Source organism: Bufo bufo, chromosome 2 (genome assembly GCF_905171765.1).
Source record: "Bufo bufo chromosome 2, aBufBuf1.1, whole genome shotgun sequence".
Classification (NCBI taxonomy): Eukaryota; Metazoa; Chordata; class Amphibia; order Anura; family Bufonidae; genus Bufo; species Bufo bufo.
In genome coordinates this window covers 525,287,160-525,311,779 of record NC_053390.1, presented here as the reverse complement: position 1 = coordinate 525,311,779, position 24,620 = coordinate 525,287,160, and the positions used below count along the sequence as shown (strand labels likewise).

The 24,620-nt window shown below is 41.9% G+C and overlaps 1 protein-coding gene across 1 annotated transcript in view; it reads left to right on the top strand.

The window, feature by feature from the left end:
• Positions 1-24,620, top strand: part of PRKG2 (protein kinase cGMP-dependent 2) — a 174,927-nt gene that overhangs the window by 46,890 nt on the left and 103,417 nt on the right. Inside the window, exons 7-10 of the mRNA XM_040420449.1 lie at positions 655-749; positions 9,706-9,774; positions 18,020-18,118; positions 19,714-19,864. Of these exons, the coding sequence (XP_040276383.1) occupies positions 655-749; positions 9,706-9,774; positions 18,020-18,118; positions 19,714-19,864 (414 nt within the window). The remainder of the gene's footprint in view (positions 1-654; positions 750-9,705; positions 9,775-18,019; positions 18,119-19,713; positions 19,865-24,620) is intronic.

Below are 24,620 nucleotides of genomic sequence, written 5' to 3'. Positions count from 1 at the left end.
TATGAGGATCTTCTCAAGATGGCTCCTCTGCCAGTTCTCTGAGGCCAAAACTGCATTCCCTCAGGTCACATACAAACTTGCTGTAGCCAGCAGCTTACCGCCAGCCAATCAGATTGGATTATTGAGAGACACGCCTCCTCACTCTGAAGCCTAATGCAGGCATGCAGTGTGAAGGACCGCCCCTCTGTCTTCCTAGCCGGAGACAGATGAGCCATAGCAACGGTCTTTTAAAGGAGCAGTGGAAAGGGACAGGAGACATTAATGAAGGCTGTTATTATAAGGTAATTACAGATCTTTTGACAATCATTGACAGACTAACTCAGGTATACATGCCTAGCTCTAATAAACTAGCAAATAAAAAAAAAATCCTTTAATAGAGGATGTAAAAAAAAATTAAGTTATTACAAATACTAAAAACAAATATCAATTTAAAGAAAAAACTGTTTCCACAGCTTCCATAGTGTTGTATGGAGTGGCAGCACACATGCTTGGCCAGCGCCCTGTACAATTCCTTCCTAATGGGACTTGGGTCCATGATCTAGTGATTGGTGGGGATCCCAGCATTTGAGCCCAAACAATTGAATATTTATCAACTGTTCTATGCATTTGTTTCATCTTGTTCTAATATTGTTTTTATTAAAATATCCATTTTAGGTAAAAGTCACGCAAAGTGCAGAAGGCTTGGATGAGCCACAATTAATTAAAACACTAGAAAAAGGAGAGTACTTTGGTGAAAAAGCACTTATCAGGTCAGAATTTTATACATTGCCGTTTACCTGCCTTTATACATCTGAACATTATTTAATAAATTATTAGAACATTTGGTTAAACTTTGGAAAATTGGATCTGGGCAACATTTGAAATTTACGAAACATAAACAATTCTACTTTATCTATCTATCTATCTATCTATCTATCTATCTATCTATCTATCTATCTATCTATCTATCTATCTGTATGTCTGCCTGTCTGTATCTATCTATCATTGATCCCTCTATCTATAGAGATGAGCAAATTTCTTTAAATTAGTTTCGGGACTGATTTGAATGAATTGGTCCGTAGATTTGGTTCTGGTACAACTAAATTTGACCGGAATTGAAAGTCCTGAAAAGTAATGTATCTACTAGGGAACCCTTTTCAAGCTCTTTGATGCCAAGACAGCATTAGTAATTGTCAATGTGACAGCAAAATATATGGCTATAGGTAAATGCATGGTAGCTGGTGGTAACAATCTATGGATAGCCCTCTGCCCTATCAGATTTATTATGCTTTATAAAAATAAAAGCAGTGCAAAAGAGGAAAAGATGTCTGTCTTGGAAGAAGCAGTGGCTTGTCTTGAACTTTGTCAGCTTTGGTGTGATGATACCACTTGCCACGGTGAATAATTTCTCTGCCAGTACACAGGAGACTAGACATGTATACTAATGGCTAACTGGGACAGTTCCTGCCACTGGTCCAATCTGCTGACAGAAGTCTATGAGGTCTATGAGGTCTATGAGGTCAAGGTCAGAGTACAGTATATGCTGGAGAAGGGGCACAGCCAAGCTACGACTGAATTTGGTTGTTCAGGCAGTGTATATTTGTTTTCTGAAGTGTGTTATTTCTGCACAGCACTTGAATTTTCATAATAGAATATTTTTTAAAAATTGTGTGCAATTGGACACATTCTGTGGCAAAAATATACAGTGATGGGGATACTGAAAAATGGCTGCGTGGAGCAGCTGAAACATTGTATTGAGGGTCTTGGGTGAATAAGTACCATTGGCATTTTATTGGAGTGTTGCATCTTCTTTGCTTTTGTATGGATGATTGGGATCCAATGGAGCTTTCACCCTTACTTTATTCATTTTGCGCAGTGCTGCTTCATTTTCCTTTGCTTATTAATTATTAACTTGCTGTAAGAAACTTTGCAATAGGTTTTTGGGGAAAAAAATGTGCCATTGGACACAATAAGAGGCAAAAATATACACTGAAAATGATGCAGAAAAATTAATTATACACTTATTATTTATTGAAGAAATTTAATTATAGGATTATAGGGAAAAATGTGCGATTGCACCCAGTCTATGGTAGAAATATACGATGATGGTAATGCTGGAAAACATGCCTATTGTACATTTATAAATATTCATGAAAAAAAAAACTTTACAACAGGTTTTTTGAAAAAAGTATGCAGCTTTCCAGTGTCCAGTGCAACTATGAAAACAACATCCACCAATTAATTTAGTTTTATATATATATATATATATATATATATATATATATATATTAATTGGGCTGCAAGCTGACTCCTGCACTTTATTATTAAAAATTATTAAAAATTATTATTTTTTGATCACTGCACATTCACTTTACACGCACTGCGGCGATAAAAAAATCCGTTTTGATATTTTTTATCAACCGCAGCGGCCTCCGGTACTTCGCTAGCCTCCCCTTTGTAAGACAGGTTTGCTTTTTTTCTTGGGTAGTCTCAGGGAATACCCCTAAATTAAGTAGTCCAAAATGTCAAACAGGGGGTATTCTTCTGAAGAGGCCTACAGGATTCTGACCCAGTCGGATGAGGAATGGGAACCCTCATCTGACGAATCTAGCGGGTCAGAATATGAACCTGTAGAAAGCAGTGGCTCTCTGACCCAAAGTTCGGACGAGGAGGTTGAGGTCCCTGGCAGCACCAGGCGTACCCGGCCCCGTGTCGCTAGACCACAGGTTACGCAGGATCCGCTTCAAGAGCAGCAGAGTGGGGCTGTCGCTGCCGGATCACGTGGTGAGGCATACACCAGCAGCGCAGCCCTTCCTGGACCTAGTACCAGCACTGCCGTACAACATGGTGAAGTAGCGAGCACCAGAAGGGCAGTTGAAGCTGGTACGGTGGCACGTGCAGTAGTTACCCCGTCGCAGCCACCGTGCAGACAGGCCCGTAGAGCCCCTAGAGTCCCTGAGGTGCTGGCAAACCCTGATTGGCAGTCACCAACTTCAGCCGCACCTGTAGTTCCCCCTTTCACCGCCCAGTCTGGAGTTCGGGTTGAGACGGCTCAAATCGGTTCGGCCCTGGGATTTTTTGAGCTGTTCTTGACTGCGGAGCTCTTGGACTTAGTCGTGGCAGAGACAAACCGGTATGCCACACAATTTATAACCGCAAACCCGGGAAGCTATTATGCCCAGCCTTTCAGGTGGAAACCAGTCCAAGTTTCCGAACTTAAAATTTTTCTGGGCCTTCTCCTCAACATGGGCCTGACAAAAAAGCATGAATTGCGGTCATATTGGTCCACGAACCCGATTCATCACATGCCCATGTTCTCTGCTGCTATGTCCAGGACACGATTTGAGGCCATCCTGCGTTTTCTGCATTTTAGCGACAACACCACCTCCCGTCCCAGAGGCCACCCAGATTTTGACCGGCTCCACAAAATTCGGCCCCTCATAGACCATTTCAACCAGAAATTTGCAGATTTGTATACCCCTGAGCAAAACATCTGCGTAGACGAGTCCCTAATACATTTTACCAGGCGCCTTGGCTTCAAACAATACATCCCAAGCAAGCGTGCCCGGTATGGGGTCAAATTGTATAAGCTCTGTGAAAGGGCCACAGGCTATACCCACAAATTTCGGATCTATGAGGGAAAAGATCAGACCCTGGAGCCGGTCGGTTGCCCTGACTACCTGGGGAGCAGTGGGAAGACAGTCTGGGACTTGGTGTCACCCTTATTCGGCAAGGGGTACCATCTTTATGTGGACAATTTTTACACAAGTGTGGCCCTCTTTAGGCATTTGTTTCTAGAACGGATTTGCGCCTGTGGCACCGCGCGAACTAGTCGCGTGGGCTTCCCCCAACGGCTTGTAACCACCCGTCTTGCAAGGGGGGAGAGGGCTGCCTTGTGTAACGAAGAACTGCTCGCGGTGAAATGGAGAGACAAGCGTGACGTTTACATGCTCTCCTCCATTCACGCAGACACGACAATCCAAATTGAAAGGGCAACCCGTGTCATTGAAAAGCCCCTCTCAGTCCACGACTATAATGCGCTCATGGGAGGGGTGGACTTCAATGACCAGATGTTGGCTTCTTATTTACTTTCCCGCAGAACCAGACGCTGGTATAAGAAGGTGTCTGTATATTTAATTCAATTGGCGCTGTATAATAGTTTTGTTCTCTACAGTAAGGCTGGGAGAACAGGATCAATCCTCAAATTCCAGGAACAGATCATCGAGAACCTCCTTTACCCAGGAGGTTCCGTGGCCCCATCCACCAGTGTAGTTAGCCGTCTACACGAGCGACATTTCCCCAGTGTCGTTGCTGGTACCTCAACCCAACCGCCACCCCGAAAAAAATGTTGTGTCTGTAGCAGGAGTGGAATAAGGCGTGACACCCGCTATTTCTGTCCTGACTGCCCTGACCACCCTGCCCTATGCTTAGGAGAGTGTTTCCGGAAGTACCACACACAGGTACACCTAGCATAGGGATTGCATCTCACAGGACAGGCACACAGGGCTATTAGGGCCCTTTTACTCACAGCTGCTGCAAACCTCTCCTTTCACCTGGGATAAAGTGCATAACGTACTTTGCCACATCTTTGGGCGATTTGCGCTTTGCACATTGTCCCATGGGGAAGGAGAGGTTTATTCTATAAAGGTAAAAAAAACTAAACAAAAAAAAATTACCGGTAAGTAAAAAAGTTAACAAAGTTAAAAAAAAGTTAATATGTTCTGTTCTAAAGTTAATAAAGTTATTGCGTTGCGGCCTGGTTTTTTCTTTTTTGTTTTGTTTTTTTTACCTTTCAGGTGGACCAACCGATCGACTAGCTGCAGCACTGATGTGCATTCGGACAGAAGCATTGCGCTGCTGTCAGATTACACGCAAGTCGGTGTATGCGGCGCTGCAAGACGAGATTTCTCCTCTGCAGTAAAAGATACGTTTGCCGAGGCATATGAGCTGAGGAGGTGGCGGTGTTCATATACTTTGGCAAACACTTTGTATATATAAAAAAAAAAATCCCGCCAATGATTTATTCATCCACATCGATTGATGTGAATGGAGAAATAGGGTTTGCCAGGGCATACGAGCTAAGTGGGTATGGATGTTGGGCGGAGCTCCTATGTCCTGGCAGACGCCTTTCCCCTCCTTTTTCTTTTTTTGGCAGAGATTTTTTCATCCACATTGATCGATGCGAATGAATAAATCTGTGCCGCTCATTTTTTTCTTTCAGCCCAGAGGCTGAACGGAAAAAAAAAATCTCATTACCTGTATGCTCAATATAAGGAGAATAGCAGAAACTCCTAATGCTGGGCATACATGTAATGATTGCGGAGACCCTCAAATGCCAGGGCAGTACAAACACCCCACAAATAACACCATTTTGGAAAGAAGACACCCCAAAGTATTCGCTGAGGGGCATATTGAGTCCATGAAAGATAGAAATTTTTGTCCCAAGTTAGCGGAAAGGGAGACTTTGTGAGAACAAAATCAAAAAAATCAATTTCCGCTAACTTGTGGCAAAATTTTTTTTTTTCTATGAACTCGCCATGCCCCTCATTGAATACCTTGGGGTGTCTTCTTTCCAAAATGGGGTCACATGTGGGGTATTTATACTGCCCTGGCATTTTAGGGGCCCCAAAGCGTGAGAAGAAGTCTGGTATCCAAATGTCTAAAAATGCCCTCCTAAAAGGAATTTGGGCACCTTTGCCCACCTAGGCTGCAAAAAAGTGTCACACATGTGGTATCTCCGTATTCAGGAGAAGTTGGGGAATATGTTTTGGGGTGTCATTTTACATATACCCATGCTGGGTGAGATAAATATCTTGGTCAAATGCCAACTTTGTATAAAAAAAGGGGAAAAGTTGTCTTTTGCCAAGATATTTCTCTCACCCAGCATGGGTATATGTAAAATGACACCACAAAACACATTTCCCAACTTCTCCTGAATACGGCGATACCACATGTGTGACACTTTTTTGCAGCCTAGGTGGGCAAAGGGGCCCACATTCCAAAGAGCACCTTTCGGATTTCACAGGTCATTTACCTACTTACCACACATTAGGGCCCCTGGAAAATGCCAGGGCAGTATAACTACCCCACAAGTGACCCCATTTTGGAAAGAAGACACCCCAAGGTATTCCGTGAGGGGCATGGCAAGTTCCTAGAATTTTTTATTTTTTGTCACAAGTTAGTGGAAAATGATGATTTTTTTTTTTTTTCATACAAAGTCTCATATTCCACTAACTTGTGACAAAAAATAAAAACTTCCATGAACTCACTATGCCCATCAGCAAATACCTTGGGGTCTCTTCTTTCCAAAATGGGGTCACTTGTGGGGTAGTTATACTGCCCTGGCATTCTAGGGGCCCAAATGTGTGGTAAGGAGTTTGAAATCAAATTCTGTAAAAAATGGCCTGTGAAATCCGAAAGGTGCTCTTTGGAATATGGGCCCCTTTGCCCACCTAGGCTGCAAAAAAGTGTCACACATCTGGTATCTCTGTACTCAGGAGAAGTTGGGGAATGTGTTTTGGAGTGTCATTTTACATATACCCATGCTGGGTGAGATAAATATCTTGGTCAAATGCCAACTTTGTAAAAAAAAATGGGAAAAGTTGTCTTTTGCCAAGATATTTCTCTCACCCAGCATGGGTATATGTAAAATGACACCCCAAAACACATTCCCCAACTTCTCCTGAGTACGGAGATACCAGATGTGTGACACTTTTTTGCAGCCTAGGTGGGCAAAGGGGCCCATATTCCAAAGAGCACCTTTCGGATTTCACTGGTCAGTTTTTACAGAATTTGATTTCAAACTCCTTACCACACATTTGGGCCCCTAGAATGCCAGGGCAGTATAACTACCCCACAAGTGACCCCATTTTGGAAAGAAGACACCCCAAGGTATTCCGTGAGGGGCATGGCGAGTTCCTAGAATTTTTTATTTTTTGTCACAAGTTAGTGGAAAATTATGATATTTTTTTTTTTTTCATACAAAGTCTCATATTCCACTAACTTGTGACAAAAAATAAAAACTTCCATGAACTCACTATGCCCATCAGCGAATACCTTGGGGTCTCTTCTTTCCAAAATGGGGTCACTTGTGGGGTAGTTATACTGCCCTGGCATTCTAGGGGCCCAAATGTGTGGTAAGGAGTTTGAAATCAAATTCTGTAAAAACTGACCAGTGAAATCCGAAAGGTGCTCTTTGTAATATTGGCCCCTTTGCCCACCTAGGCTGCAAAAAAGTGTCACACATCTGGTATCTCCGTACTCAGGAGAAGTTGGGGAATGTGTTTTGGGGTGTCATTTTACATATACCCATGCTGGGTGAGAGAAATATCTTGGCAAAAGACAACTTTTCCCATTTTTTTATACAAAGTTGGCATTTGACCAAGATATTTATCTTACCCAGCATGGGTATATGTAAAAAGACACCCCAAAACACATTCCTCAACTTCTCCTGAATACAGAGATACCAGATGTGTGACACTTTTTTGCAGCCTAGGTGGGCAAAGGGGCCCATATTCCAAAGAGCACCTTTCGGATTTCACCGGTCATTTTTTACAGAATTTGATTTCAAACTCCTTACCACACAATTGGGCCCCTAGAATGCCAGGGCAGTATAACTACCCCACAAGTGACCCCATTTTGGAAAGAAGACACCCCAAGGTATTCCGTGAGGGGCATGGCGAGTTCCTAGAATTTTTTATTTTTTGTCACAAGTTAGTGGAAAATGATGATTTTTTTTTTGATTTTTTTTTCATACAAAGTCTCATATTCCACTAACTTGTGACAAAAAATAAAAACTTCCATGAACTCACTATGCCCATCAGCGAATACCTTGGGGTCTCTTCTTTCCAAAATGGGGTCACTTGTGGGGTAGTTATACTGCCCTGGCATTCTAGGGGCCCAAATGTGTGGTAAGGAGTTTGAAATCAAATTCTGTAAAAACTGACCAGTGAAATCCGAAAGGTGCTCTTGGGAATATGGGCCCCTTTGCCCACCTAGGCTGCAAAAAAGTGTCACACATGTGGTATCTCTGTATTCAGGAGAAGTTGAGGAATGTGTTTTGGGGTGTCATTTTACATATACCCATGCTGGGTGAGATAAATATCTTGGTCAAATGCCAACTTTGTATAAAAAAATGGGAAAAGTTGTCTTTTGCCAAGATATTTCTCTCACCCAGCATGGGTATATGTAAAATGACACCCCAAAACACATTCCCCAACTTCTCCTGAGTACGGAGATACCAGATGTGTGACACCTTTTTGCAGCCTAGGTGGGCAAAGGGGCCCATATTACAAAGAGCACCTTTCGGATTTCACTGGTCAGTTTTTACAGAATTTGATTTCAAACTCCTTACCACACATTTGGGCCCCTGGAATGCCAGGGCAGTATAACTACCCCACAAGTGACCCCATTTTGGAAAGAAGAGACCCCAAGGTATTTCGTGATGGGCATAGTGAGTTCATAGAACTTTTTATTTTTTGTCACAAGTTAGTGGAATATGAGACTTTGTAAGAAAAAAAACAAAAAAAAACATCATTTTCCGCTAACTTGTGACAAAAAATAAAAAGTTCTATGAACTCACTATGCCCATCAGCGAATACCTTAGGGTGTGTACTTTCCGAAATGGGGTCATTTGTGGGGTTTTTCTACTGTCTGGGCATTGTAGAACCTCAGGAAACATGACAGGTGCTCAGAAAGTCAGAGCTGCTTAAAAAAGCGGAAATTCACATTTTTGTACCATAGTTTGTAAACGCTATAACTTTTACCCAAACCATTTTTTTTTTTACCCAAACATTTTTTTTTTATCAAAGACATGTAGAACAATAAATTTAGAGCAAAATTTATATATGGATCTCGTTTTTTTTGCAAAATTTTACAACTAAAAGTGAAAAATGTCATTTTTTTGCAAAAAAATCGTTAAATTTCGATTAATAACAAAAAAAGTAAAAATGTCAGCAGCAATGAAATACCACCAAATGAAAGCTCTATTAGTGAGAAGAAAAGGAGGTAAAATTCAATTGGGTGGTAAGTTGCATGACCGAGCAATAAACGGTGAAAGTAGGGTGGGTCAGAAGTGTAAAAAGTGGCCTGGTCTTTCAGGGTGTTTAAGCACTGGGGGTTGAGGTGGTTAACTTGCTGCAATAGCTTTCCTATCTGACTCTAAGCTAGCTCTACTGTGTGTTTAAAGAGAAGCTTTCTTTGCTCTCTCTGCCAGAAGCCCAGTCACACCAATGGGCAAGCTCAGAATGCACATGACTTTCCTGCTTGGGATCTTGTACAACGCTTATGACATGTCAATACCGTCTCTCCTGATTGGCTGAGGGTGACAGCAAGGCATTATGGACAAGCCGACCATCCAGAGCCCCACCCAGAGTCATGTCATTCCCCTGCCCTGCTATGCAGTCTTCTGATATTTTGAGCTATTCATTTGAATTAAGTCGTGAATGATTCAGATTCACTGGAACCCTAAAAGTTAAGATAACTTAGATTAATTTAGAATCAATGTGCTCATGGCAATCTAACTATCTATCTATTATCTATCTATCTATCTATCTATCTATCTATCTATCTATCTATCTATCTACTGTATCTATCATCTATCTATCTATGCATTATCTATCTGTATATATATCTAATTTGTCTGTCTATCTATCTATTTATCTATCTGTCTGTCTCAAACAAAATCCACATTATTAATTCTATTCACATCATCTATTTTGCGTGCAGTGATGATGTCAGATCAGCTAATATTATTGCAGATGACAATGAGGTGGAGTGCTTAGTCATGGACAGAGAGTAAGTAGCACAAACCATTTTTTATTTTTTATTGTTCCTTCTCTTTTTCTTTTAGTTTAAGAGTTTCTTGAAAATTAAAATTAGTTTTTTTTCTGGTTTGGATTAAAACTTTGATTAGTGGGATTGCAACTGTGACATGTGACTACCTTTGTGTAATACTTATGAGTCTGAGCAGTCATCAGAGGGTCAGAGTGCAGCTCTGTCCCTTTCCAATGCTTTACCCTGCAGCTCTATGTGTTCAGATTGGTCTCTGTGTATAACACAAGGACATCACTAGCTGATCATAAAGTCTCAAGATAGGGATTGATTTAAGTTTCAAGGACAGAATTATTTTAAATGGTTAGCAACTAATCTATCAGTGAGAAATATACTTTTAGGGCTCTTTCACACCTGTGTTCTTGTCTTCCGGCATAGAGTTCCGTCGTCGGGGCTCTATGCCGGAAGAATCCTGATCAGGATTATCCTAATGCATTCTGAATGGAGAGAAATCCGTTCAGGATGCATCAGGATGTCTTCAGTTCCGGAACGGAACGTTTTTTGGCCGGAGAAAATACCGCAGCATGCTGCGCTTTTTGCTCCGGCCAAAAATCCGGAACACTTGCCGCAAGGCCGGATCCGGAATTAATGCCCATTGGAAGGCATTGATCCGGATCCGGCCTTAAGCTAAACGTCGTTTCGGCGCATTGCCGGAGCCGACATTTCGCTTTTTCAGAGTGGTTACCATGGCTGCCGGGACGCTAAAGTCCTGGCAGCCATGGTAAAGTGTAGCGGGGAGCGGGGGAGCAGCATACTTACAGTCCGTGCGGCTCCCGGAGCGCTTCAGAGTGACGTCAGGGCGCCCCAAGCGCATGGATCATGTGATCGCATGGATCACGTCATCCATGCGCATGGGGCGCTCTGACGTCATTCTGGAGCGCCCCGGGAGCCGCATGGACTGTAAGTATACTGCTCCCCCGCTCCCCGCTCCTACTATGGCAGCCAGGACTTTAATAGCGTCCTGGGTGCCATAGTAACACTGAATGCATTTGGAAGACGGTTCCGTCTTCAAATGCTTTCAGTACACTTGCGTTTTTCCGGATCCGGCGGGCACCTCCGGCAACGGAAGTGCACGCCGGATCCCAACAACGCAAGTGTGAAAGAGGCCTTAGGTATTGGTCCCACACATTCTGAGATGCACTAGTCCCAGCAATGAAATATGATTGTTTTTCGGAGTTCTTCTTTAAATATGTGCACCAATAAATTTAAAATCATGAAAAAAACCCATAAAACAATCATTTGAAAAACGATTTCTGTTGCTTAAACAGAATGTTTCACTGCAAAATGCAGTGCAATCTACAGGCAGCATGCTATAGAGCAGGATGAGCTGAGCAGATTGGTGTAGTATATGATTTTATGGGAAAACATTCAACTAATCTTGTAATTTATACATTTAAATCTTTGCTCTGTCTGAACCTAAGACCATTTCCTGTTGTGCACAGGTATCAAAGACTGCCGGCTATCCCTGGATACACACTTATACAAGGGATGCTATCAATTACTGATAAGATGGCCTCCATGTACAAGTCAGAAAAAGCAAAAGACTAAGGGGCACATTTATTAAGACCAGTGTTTTAGTCCCTGTGCTGGCGTTGGATCTGCCGAAGTAAACTTCGGCAGATCCACCACCGCTTCAAAATGTAAGTTCCTAGTTGTCTTAGGCTACTTTCCCACTGGCGTTTTGGTTTCTGTTTGGGAGATCCATTTCAGGGCTCTCACAAGCGGTCCAAAACAGATCAGTTTTGCCCTAATGCATTCTGAATGTATAAGGATCTGTTCAGAATGCATCAGTTTGCCTCCGTTCCGCCTCCATTCCGCTCTGGAGGCGGACACCAAAACACTGCTTGCAATGTTTTGGTGTCCGCCTGATGATCCGTCACTATTGACTTACATTGTGTGTCAGGACGGATCCGTTTTCTATGACACAATAGAAAACGGATCCATCCCCCATTGACTTTCAATGATGTTCAAGATGGATCCGTTTTGGCAATGTTAAAGATAATACAAACCGATACATTCTGAATGGATGCATGCGGTTGTATTATCGGTGCCGGATCCGCACCAAACACGAGTGTGAAAGTAGCCTTACATTTACACTATTTTCTACGCCTTCCTTGCCGACGCCATGCCTACTTTTTTAGACCTGGTGTGAGCGGAGAGAAGTCAGAGATTGTGGTGCAAAGGACCTTTGGGTTGCAATCTGCGCCAGAAATACGCCTAATATAGGCACATTTCTGGTTAATAAATGACTCCTAAATGTAGAAATGACAAGTTTTACTGAATCTTTTCCCACAAAACTATGTATCATTCTTCTCAGCTCCTCCTGCTCTATAACATGCTGCCTGCAGACTGCATTTTGTGGTGAAAGGTTCTCATTAAATACCAAGTCAGCTATAGTCTGGTGACAGATAAGGATGCATGCACACTGGCCCTTTAAGAGCCAAAGAGTACGTGTGTACAAGCCCTAAATTAGAGGGCTGCAGAGGCCTAACGTGGAGGGATGGAGCATCAGTGGCCATGCGCCTGGAAAATGAAGCAGGAATATGCCAGCAGGCACAAACTGGCAAAGCAGACTCAGCAAACAATTAAAAATCATGGCGAACTTGCCCAGGAGTAGGGAGACACCAGTGGGCATAGACTCTTACAGATACTCTGTCTAATGAATATGGTCCTGAATGAGGAATGCTCTGTCAACTCAGAATTCCTGAATAGGGCATTTAAAGTGGCTTCTCTAAGGCCTGCGGGTGCAATGCGTGAGGTGAACGCATTGCACCCGCACTGAATCCGGACCTATTCATTTCTATGGGGCTGTGCACATGAGCAGTGATTTTCATGCATCACTTGTGCGTTGCGTGAAAATCGCAGCATGCTCTATTTTGTGCGTTTTTCACGCAACGCAGGCCTCATAGAAGTGAATGGAGCTGCGTGAAAATCGCAAGCATCCGCAAGAAAGTGCGGATGCGGTGTGATTTTAACGCATGGTTGGTAGGAGATGATCGGGATGGGGACCCGATCATTATTATTTTCCCTTATAACATGGTTATAAGGGAAAATAATAGCATTCTTAATACAGAATGCTTAGTAAAATAGGGCTGAAGGGGTTAAAAAAATAAATAAAAATTAACTCACCTTAATCTACTTGTTCGCGCAGCCCGGCTTCTCTTCTTTCTTCTTCTTTGCTGTGCAGGAGGAAAAGGACCTGTGGTGACATCACTGTGCTCATCACATGGTCCGTCACATCACATAATTTGGGTCAGTATGGATTGCATTTTGTTAACCATATATTATATTGTGGTATAATTTAATATAAAACTCTGATCCTGCAGTATCAAATGTTGCATGATACCAATTGGGCATCAATATAATTACTATTGTGTGATGCCCTAATACTCCATTGAAGCATCTTATAGATTATTTGTAAGCTGAGTAGAAGCAACAATTGATATCTGCTGTTATATCTATATACTATGGTCAGTAAGGATACTATATGTATACAATATTCATACGACCGTGATGCACTTGCACTTTTATATTAATGAATTAATATCACCATATACCCCCAACCTATGAGATTTTAAATGTTCTTAATCATGTGAAGCCATTTTTTTTAAATTATGTAATGCTTAATAAAAATTGTGATTATTTGAATATATACTGAGTAGTGGAATTACTGTTTGTTTAAATTTTGATCCATATATTTTCTATTATTGGTTCCAATGATTTTGATATTGGGTCGTATATACACTGCTCAAAAAAATAAAGGGAACACTTAAACAACACAATGTAACTCCAAGTCAATCACACTTCTGTGAAATCAAACTGTCCACTTAGGAAGCAACACTGAGTGACAATCAATTTCACATGCTGTTGTGCAAATGGGATAGACAACAGGGGGAAATTATAGGCAATTAGCAAGACACCCCCAATAAAGGAGTGGTTCTGCAGGTGGTGACCACAGACCACTTCTCAGTTCCTATGCTTCCTGGCTGATGTTTTGGTCACTTTTGAATGCTGGCAGTGCTTTCACTCTAGTGGTAGCATGAGACGGAGTCTACAACCCACACAAGTGGCTCAGGTAGTGCAGCTTATCCAGGATGGCACATCAATGCAAGCTGTGGCAAGAAGGTTTGCTGTGTCTGTCAGCGTAGTGTCCAGAGCATGGAGGCGCTACCAGGAGACAGGGCAGTACATCAGGAGACGTGGAGGAGGCCGTAGGAGGGCAACAACCCAGCAGCAGGACCGCTACCTCCGCCTTTGTGCAAGGAGGAACAGGAGGAGCACTGCCAGAGCCCTGCAAAATGACCTCCAGCAGGCCACAAATGTGCATGTGTCTGCTCAAACGGTCAGAAACAGACTCCATGAGGGTGATATGAGGGCCCGACGTCCACAGGTGGGGGTTGTGCTTACAGCCCAACACCGTGCAGGACGTTTGGCATTTGCCAGAGAACACCAAGATTGGCAAATTCGCCACTGGCGCCCTGTGCTCTTCACAGATGAAAGCATGTTCACACTGAGCACATGTGACAGACGTGACAGAGTCTTGAGACGCCGTGGAGAACGTTCTGCTGCCTGCAACATCCTCCAGCATGACCAGTTTGGCATTGGGTCAGTAATGGTGTGGGATGGCATTTCTTTGGAGGGCCGCACAGCCCTCTATGTGCTCGCCAGAGGTAGCCTGATTGCCATTAGGTACCGAGATGAGATCCTCAGACCCCTTGTGAGACCATATGCGGGTGCGGTTGGCCCTGGGTTCCTCCTAATGCAAGACAATGCTAGACCTCATGTGGCTGGAGTATGTCAGCAGTTCCTGCAAGACAAAGGCATTGATGCTATAGACTGGCCCGCCCGTTCCCCAGACCTGAATCCAATTGAGCACATCTGGGACATCATGTCTCGCTCTATCCACCAACGTCACAATGCACCACAGACTGTCCAGGAGTTGGCAGATGCTTTAGTCCAGGTCTGGGAGGAGATCCCTCAGGAGAACGTCCGCCACCTCATCAGGAGCATGCACAGGCGTTGTAGGGAGGTCATACAGGCACGTGGAGGCCACACACACTACTGAGCCTCATTTTAACTTGTTTTAAGGACATTACATCAAAGTTGGATCAGCCTGTAGTCTGTTTTTCCACTTTAATTTTGAGTGTGACTCCAAATCCAGACCTCCATGGGTTGAAAAATTTGATTTCCATTTTTTTTTTTTTGTGTGTGATTTTGTTGTCAGCACATTCAACTATGTAAAGAACAAAGTATTTCAGAAAAATATTTAATTAACTCAGATCTAGGATGTGTTATTTTTGTGTTCCCTTTATTTTTTTGAGCAGTGTACATGGGATGGGAATAATATTCATTGGTTGTCTCATCACATGATCCATCACTATGGTGATGGATCATGTGACGGACCATGTGATGAGCGCAGTGACGTCACCACGGGTCCTTTTCCTCCTGACAGCAAAGAAGAAGAAAGAAGAGAAGCTGGGCTGCGCGAACAAGTGGATTAAGGTGAGTTACATTTATTTTTTTTAACCCCTTCAGCCCTATTTTACTAAGCATTCTGTATTAAGAATGCTATTATTTTCCCTTATAACATGAATAATAAAATCTTCACAACACCTAACCCAAACCGGAACTTCTGTGAAGAAGTTCGGGTTTGGGTACCAAACATGCCGATTTTTCTCACGCACGTGCAAAACGCATTAAAATGTTTTGCACTCACGCGGAAAAATCGCACATTTTCCCGCGATGCTTCGGCATCTTATCCGGCCCAAATCCATGACACCCGTGTGAAAGAGACTTAAGCCTTTAAGTATAGACATTACTCTTACTGCCTAAGGTTGAAGTACAGTGGATATTAAAATTCTACACAACCCTGTTAAAATGTCAGGTTTCTGTGATGTAAAAAAATGAGACAAAGATAAATCATTTCAGAACTTTTTCCACCTTTAATGTGACCTATTAACTGTACCACTCAATTGAAAAACAAATTGAAATCTTTTAGGTAGAGGGAAGAAAAAATATAAAAATAAAATAATATGGTTGCATAAGTGTGCACATCTTTAAACTAATACTTTGTGGAAGCACCTTTTGATTTTATTACAGCACTCAGTCTTTTGGGGTATGAGTCTATCAGCATGGCACATTTTGACTTGACAAGATTTGCCTACTCTTCTTTGCAAAAACACTCCAAATCTGTCAGATTGCGAGCCCTCTTCAGATCACCCCACAGATTTTCAATCGGATTCAGTTCTGGGCTCTGGCTGGGCCATTCCAAAACTTTAATCTTGTTCTGGTGAAGCCATTCCTTTGATGATTTGGATGTATGCTTTGGGTTGTGTCATGCTGAAAGATGAAGTTCCTCTTCATGTTCAGCTTTCTAGCAGAAGCCTGAAGGTTTTGTGCCAATATTGACTGGTATTTGGAACTGTTCATAATTCCCTCTAGCTTAACTAAGGCCCTAGTTCCAGCTGAAGAAAAACAGCCCCAAAGCATGATGCTGGTGTTCTTTTGGTGATGTGCAGTGTTGTTTTTGCACCAAACATATCTTTTGGATTTATGACCAAAAAGTTCAACCTTGGTTCATTAGACCATAACACCTTTTCCCACATGCTTTTGGGAGACTTCAGGTGTGTTTTTGCAAAATGTATCCTGGCTTGGATGTTTTTCTTCGTAAGAAAAGGCTTTTGTCTTGCCCCTCTACCCCATAGCCCAGACATTTGAGGAATACGGGAGATTGTTGTCACATGTACCACACAGCGAGTACTTGCCAGATATTCCTGCAGCTCCTTTAATGTTGCTATAGGCCTCTTTGTAGCCTCTCAGACCAGTTTTCTTCTCATCTTTTTATCAATTTTGGAGGGACGTCCAGTTCTTGGTAATGTCACTGTTGTGCCATATTTTCTCCACTTGATGACTGTCTTCACTGTGTTCCATGGTATATCTAATGCCTTGGAAATTCTTTTGTACCCTTCTCCTGACTGATACCTTTTAACAATGAGATCACTCTGATGTTTTGGAAGCTCTCTGTGGACCATGGCTTTTGCTGTGGGATGTGACTAAGAAAATTTCAGGAAAGACCAACTAGAGCCGCTGAACTTTACTTGGGGTTAATCAGAGGCACTTTAAATTCGCAGGTGTATGCTGACTCCTATTTAACATGATTTTGAATGCGATTGCTTAATTCTGAACACAGCTACATCCCCAGTTATAAGAGGGTTATTTTTTTGTTTTCTTCCCTCCACCTAAAAGATTTCAGTTTGTTTTTCAATTAAGTGGTACAATTTATAGGTCACATTAAAGCTGGAAAAAGTTCTGAAATGATTTATCTTTGTCTCATTTTTTTTACAGCACAGATCCTGACATTTTAACAGGGGTGTGTAGATTTTTTATATCCACTGTATATACATAAAGGGGTAACCCACAAATGTATTAAATTAAAGTACCTGGTGTAGCACATACCATCATTTTAACTAGATAAATACAAACAATCCTGTTCTCCAGTGTAATGTTCTCAATTTTTAGCTTCTTTGCCACCCCCTCTGCAGCTCCAGTCTCTTCAGCTTCTGTAGATGGTCATCAGCTTGCCCCATTCATGACCCAAGGATGCATATGCAGTCAAGTGTACCTAACACCCAGTTGTCAAAACTCCACTCTCCTGTGTTTTTCCCCTGCATAGGAGGAATAGTCCCTCACACACATCCACTAATAAGTAGCACTATTGTATGTGATGCCCACCCATTTTCCTTCTCCACTTTATATAGCTATATACTACTATGAATTTAAAAGTTGGGATGAATGAATGACAGGTATCTGGGATGTTTCACCCACTTCATTATGAGATAAATACTTTAGCACTGAGAGAAGGGCAGGAGCAGGGAAGCCACTGAATGTAAGAGGGGCATCAGGGGCCCAACCAGAGAAGAGAGTGTAATGTAGATATAATATAACAATGTTTTATTGTATGTACTGTACAATGCAATAATACTGCATGTGAAATGCCCTATTTATTGCATAGTAATCCTTTTCACCGGATAACCTATTTAATGTAGTTTATAAAAACACACACACAATCTTCATATGAATCTGATATACAAACTACTGCACAATTAGCCACAGGGTTCTCACGAAAAAAAGAACTCAAACTGCATTTCATAGATTCAAGACATGTTAGATTTTCTTGACATTAACATTTTCATTTTTTTTTCTGCTTAAGGACTTTTAATCAGACTGTTGGAACTTTTGAAGAACTTCAAAAGTATCTTGAGGGCTATGTTGCCAACCTGACACTAGATGATAAAAAACGACATGCCAAGTAAGCTCCTTTTTTCATGTTATGGTGGGTTTTGTCTGTTTACGTAACATAATATTTTTTATTTTATTAAATGAAATGTAAAAATGCAGCTTTTTGGGACAAATGCTTAATAGGTGAACAGTTCTTTATACGTGGTCTAGTCTGGTTTGCATTTTAAGAAAGCCATCATATATCCAAGGAAATATATTATCAAACGGTTAATACTGCTAACTGTTTTAAATTCTTATAGTACTATATCAAGTTTTCTGTAGAATTTTTAAATATTCAGTAATTTTCAGTTCAGATAAACCAAAAACATGCTTGCAAGGCATTCTAGAAGTATTGATGAATTTGCAGGGGGAATAGTCCAAAATTCCTCTTCAACTTTGTGCAAATATTACTTGCGTCTACAGGAAACATTTTGAGGAGGTGATTGTTGAATTCATTTTCTCCTGCAGCTGTGGTTATTTACTCAATGGGGGAGATTTATCAAAACTGGTGTAACGTAAAACTGGCTTAGTTGCCAAAAGCAACCAATCAGATTCCAAAGGAGCTCTGAAAAATGAAAGGTGGAATCTGATTGGTTGCAATGGACAACTAAGCTAGTTTTCCTTTACACCAGTTTTTAAAAATCTCCTCCAATGTGCTGAATAAAACACTAGATGGTACAACTATTTGTGTTTTATAAATTCAACTAGATTGTATTTGTCTTTAATTGTGCAATCAAAGGGGATATCCAGACAATTATATATACATTAGCAGAAGGAACCAGCTGCATACGGGTATATTTCGTCTATTTCATTTAATGGTTGTTTGTGTTGTTAAAAGATATTGACCGTATCCACGATAATAGTGACCTCTACAGCACCCCGCCCCCTTAACAGTGACCTCCACAGCCCCCCACCCATTTACACTGACCCCCCTAAAGTGCCCCACCTCCATAAAATGTGAACTACACAGCAGCCCACTCCCTTAACTTCGATCTTCACAGCAGCCCACTCCTTTAATAGTGACCTCCACAACACCAAACCCCCCTTCCCCCTAACAAAGACCTCCACAGCAGGGCATTATTGTCTTTAATTGACAGGATATAAAACCCCACAGAATTAGTATACACTTAAGGTCATGTGAGTTACATCAGCCTCTACAACAATGTTGGCTAAGCGTCGCAATCAAAATCATATTAACTCACACATAAGCTGTCTTATACTAAGAATGTCCTTCGTTGCCCATGCAACCTGATGAATATCCGGCTAACTGCTACAACAGCCAACAGACAATGGCTCCTTTAGTTTGGCGGTTAGGTTACGAAGCTTATTTTTTGGCAAATAATTGGAAAGCGCAGGGTGAAAATTTCCACTCAAAACATAGTCTATGACATTCCCCGAGTCACAGGAGGTGGCTGTGCAAAATTTTATGATTGTAAATGCGACGGTGTGGATTCCTTTAGCGGACATACATACATACACTCAGCTTTATATATTAGATATAAATGTATATTGAATTCCTTCTCCACTCTTACCATAGAAAAAATCCTCCACCACATAGTATAATGTTCTGTCTAATAATTGGAAATTGAAAAACATCTTCAAATATGTGATTTGACCTTTCTTTAGGAAATCCAAAGAAAGGCAGCTTGACAAGATGGTGTCACTGGAAATGATTCAGATGATGGAAACTGTTTCCAAATTTTCCTCAACCTCACCTTTCCATGACCTAGAGATTATCACCACATTGGGTGTCGGTGGGTTCGGAAGAGTGGAGCTGGTAAGGAATTTTACTGCCTATTGATTAATTGCCTAAAATTTTCAGTGATTGTGGCAAAGTAATATAAACAGTGGCCCCTCAAGTTACAATATTAATTGGTTCCTGGACGACTGTTGTCTGTTGACACCATTGTAACTTGAGTCCATAGCTCTAGTAATTGTTCCCAAAGCCCCAAGATGACATCCCATTTCCAAGATAATAGAAAATGAAGATTAATTAAAAATAAGCAGATAACTAAGACAGATAAATCAAGTCCTTACATACAACAGCCAGAAATGGATGCTGAAAGCTGTAAATCACTTTCTATGATGAGGGCAGGAGCTTCTTCAGGGTCCTGTACAATACACACAGTATACCAAAAAATAAAATGGATCCACCCTCAACTGACATCCAAAGGAGTAGCTCATCCTGGCACAGACAGGGGGCAGTACAGGGCCTGCACTATACTGTAAGGAGGAGCAACTTAAGAACCAATACAAGTGTTTTATCAGAGAAATGGCCATATTGATTGGTTAGATCTGAGACTGAGGCATTGCATGAGTCCAATTTAAACTTACAGTTACAAGAAAGACCATTTTAAGACTACTTTCACCCTAGCGTTTTTTGCGGATCTGTCATGGATCTGCAAAAACGCTTCCGTTACAATAATACAATCGCATGAATCCGTCATGAATGGATCCGGTTGTATTATGTCTTATATAGCCAAGACGGATCAGTCATGAACACCATTGAAAGTCAATGGGGGACAGATCCGTTTTCTATTGTGTCAGAGAAAACTGATCCATCCCCATCGACTTACATAGTGTGTCAGGACGGATCTGTCTTGCTCCGCACCACATCGCGGACAAAAAAAAACGCTGCTTGCAGAGTTTTTCTGTCCGCGATAGGGGCGCACCCAAGAGGAACGGAATGCATTTTGGTGAATTCTGTTTCGTTCAGTTCAGTTTTGTCCCCATTGACAATGAATGGGTGCAAAACTGAAGCGTTTTCTTCCGCTATTGAAATCCTATGACGGATCTCAACAGCGGAATTGAAAACGCTAGTGTGAAAGTAGCCTAAGTTAATAATATTGCATCTTGAGCCCATTGTATCTTGAGGGACCACTGTTTTATAATGTACTGTACAGAGTGGTGAGCGTGGCAACAGCATGAGGAGTCAACTTAACTACACTGTTTTGTCTAAGTGTATGAAGGTCTACTTTATTCAGAACCCAATATGTCAGATATGCCTGTTCTGTATGCTATAACCCATTTTACTGTACTCACTGTTTTAGCTGTCACTGTACCAGCCTCCTAAATGGAAGAAGCAAGGTGGCCAGTGATGGTTATCTTCCTCTGACTGCTAGGCATCCTGGTACTACAGTGTCATTTTTGTTAGGATTCTATATTGAACGATGAAAATATTCTATGTGGAAGGCTCTTTTAACACCATATGTATGTTTTTTTTTAACTGCCAAATAGTATTGTAGACTAGAGAGATGAGCAAATTTTTCAAAAATTTTATTCGGATGCTTTACCGCATTTTCCCCCAAAATTTGCTTAGTTCTGAATTAATCAGTCAGTCACAAACCGCATTAGATCAGCTATATCCTGGCCTGCAGAGAGAGTGTATCTCAGTGTACATCACTGTACATTGCAGCAACATGTGTAGCTAGTCCTTTCTGCTAGTGAAACAGTTACTATGCGTCAGTATGACAGGCATGTCACATACAGTATATGAATGTGCGCATCGGCGTGCATCACTATTTGGCTCAGTTCACACTTCACTTATTTGGTCAGTTACGGGTCCAAAACACAGAATAGGTAACTGCTGAAAAAGTTACCAAATAAATGAAGTGTGAATTCAACCTTACAGGTCAATGTTTCCATCAGGTATAATGTACTTAACCGTGCAGTGGCCCAAGATTCTACTACAGAGTGAAAGAGCAGTCTTATTTTACAGCACCTGCTGTTTCCACATACAGTCGTGGCCAAAAGTTTTAAGAAATACATAAATATTGGAAATTGGAAAAGTTGCTGCTTAAGTTTTTATAATAGAAATTTGCATATACTCCAGAATGTTATGAAGAGTGATCAGATGAATTGCATAGTCCTTCTTTGCCATGAAAATTAACTTAATCCCAAAAAAAATTTCCACTGCATTTCATTGCTGTCATTAAAGGACCTGCTGAGATCATTTCAGTAATCGTCTTGTTAACTCAGGTGAGAATGTTGACGAGCACAAGGCTGGAGATCATTATGTCAGGCTGATTGGGTTAAAATGGCAGTATTGACATGTTAAAAGGAGAGTGATGCTTGAAATCATTGTTCTTCCATTGTTAACCATGGTGACCTGCAAAGAAACGCGTGCAGCCATCATTGCGTTGCATAAAAATGGCTTCACAGGCAAGGATATTGTGGCTACTGAGATTGCACCTCAATCAACAATTTATAGGATCATCAAGAACTTCAAGGAAAGAGGTTCAATTCTTGTTAAGAAGGCTTCAGGGCGTCCAAGAAAGTCCAGCAAGCGCCAGGATCGTCTCCTAAAGAGGATTCAGCTGCAGGATCTGAGTGCCACCAGTGCAGAGCTTGCTCAGGAATGGCAGCAGGCAGGTGTGAGCGCATCTGCACGCACAGTGAGGCAAAGACTTTTGGAAGATGGCCTGGTGTCAAGAAGGGCAACAAAGAAGCCACTTCTCTCCAAAAAAAACATCAGGGACAGATTGATCTTCTGCAGAAAGTATGGTGAATGGACAGCTGAGGACTGGGGCAAAGTCATATTCCCCGATGAAGCCTCTTTCCGGTTGTTTGGGGCATCTGGAAAAAGGCTTGTCCAGAGAAGAAAAGGTGAGCACTACCATCAGTCCTGTGTCATGCCAACAGTAAAGCATCCTGAGACCATTCATGTGTGGGGTTGCTTCTCATCCAAGGGAGTGGGCTCACTCACAATTTCGCCCAAAAACACAGCCATGAATAAAGAATGGTACCAAAACACCCTCCAACAGCAACTTTTTCCAACATTCCAACAACAGTTTGGTGAAGAACAATGCATTTTCCAGCACGATGGAGCACCGTGCCATAAGGCAAAAGTGATAACTAAGTGGCTCGGGGACCAAAACGTTGACATTTTGGGTCCATGGCCTGGAAACTCCCCAGATCTTAATCCCATTGAGAACTTGTGGTCAATCCTCAAGAGGCGGGTGGACAAACAAAAACCCACTAATTCTGACAAACTCCAAGAAGTGATTATGAAAGAATGGGTTGCTATCAGTCAGGAATTGGCCCAGAAGTTGATTCAGAGCATGCCCAGTCGAATTGCAGAGGTCCTGAAAAAGAAGGGCCAACACTGCAAATACTGACTCTTTGCATAAATGTCATGTAATTGTCGATAAAAGCCTTTGAAACGTATGAAGTGCGTGTAATTATATTTCACTACATCACAGAAACAACTGAAACAAAGATCTAAAAGCAGTTGAGCAGCAAACTTTGTGAAAACTAATATTTTTGTCATTGTCAAAACTCTTGGCCACAACTGTAGATTGTTAGTTAACCTGTTGGCCACTTATTCTACAAAATTATGATAGAGCTGTCTCATTTCACTGTGTGTGGGGTGTGCACATTGATTAATAGACAATGTATTGTGTTATCCACTCATTCTACTATAGCATGAAAGAGCGGTCTCATTGTACACTGTCTGCTGTTTCCACATAAATTGCAAGAGAACCTGTTCTGTTACCTACTGATACAAGTAGTGGTGCCATGACAGAGTGGGGAGTGTGTCAGCAGTAAGTTTGTGCTGATGTCATTGTTTATTTTTCCCGTTCTTCTGATCCATCAGAATAACCCAAAAAAAATTAATGGATCCTGTCTTTTGAATATCTGCCTTCACATGGTCAGTGTTTGGTCAGTAATGACACGTGAAGGAAATATTTGCATTTCTTCTGTGTTTTGGACCCACTCTTGCTTTTGGCTTCCAAATCATGATCAAATCCTGATGCAAAATACTGACCGTGTGATAGAGGCCTTATAGATGCTCCAGATACAGGATCTGTTGTGTTTTTCATTTTTTCGGTTCTTCTGACAGATCAGGAGAATGGTAAAATAAACTGTGATGTCAAAAAGGCCGAACAGGGACACTAGTGTCCCAAGAACAAACAGGCAAGAGTGGCGACAGCATGAGGAGTCAACACAGTGGTCCAGTCACAGGAGTCAACATAGTGGCCCAGTCACATAGTGGGGAGGGTAGCAATAACATGAGGAGTCAACACAGTGGCCCAGTCTTAGAGTGGTGAGGGTGGCAACAGCATGAGGAGTCAACATAGTGGCCCAGTCACAGAGTGGGGAGGTGGGGGAACAGCAGTGGCAGTAACAGCACAAGATGTTGGCAGTAGGAGAAGATGGCAGCAGAGACAGCAGGTACAGGTATGTGGCATCAGGCTGGTGGAAGCCATTTTTCACAATGTGCTTGACTGCACACTGCAGTCAGAACATTACTGCCAGAATGATCTAGTCTGATGCATCAGGCATCGGTGTGTGGACATCCTGGCTGATCCACGCCTGATTCATCCTTACAAAAGTTAGTCTCTTAACATTTTGTGTTGAAAAGTGAGTTCTCTTTGGGGTAACTATGCCCCCCGCCACACTAAACACCCGCTCTGATGCCACACTACTGGCTGGGCAGGAAAGCTTGTCCAGGGCAAACTGGGCCAGTTGCAACCAACATTTAAGTTTGGCTGCCCAGTAGTCCAGGGGATCTTGGATCTGGGATGGGAGGG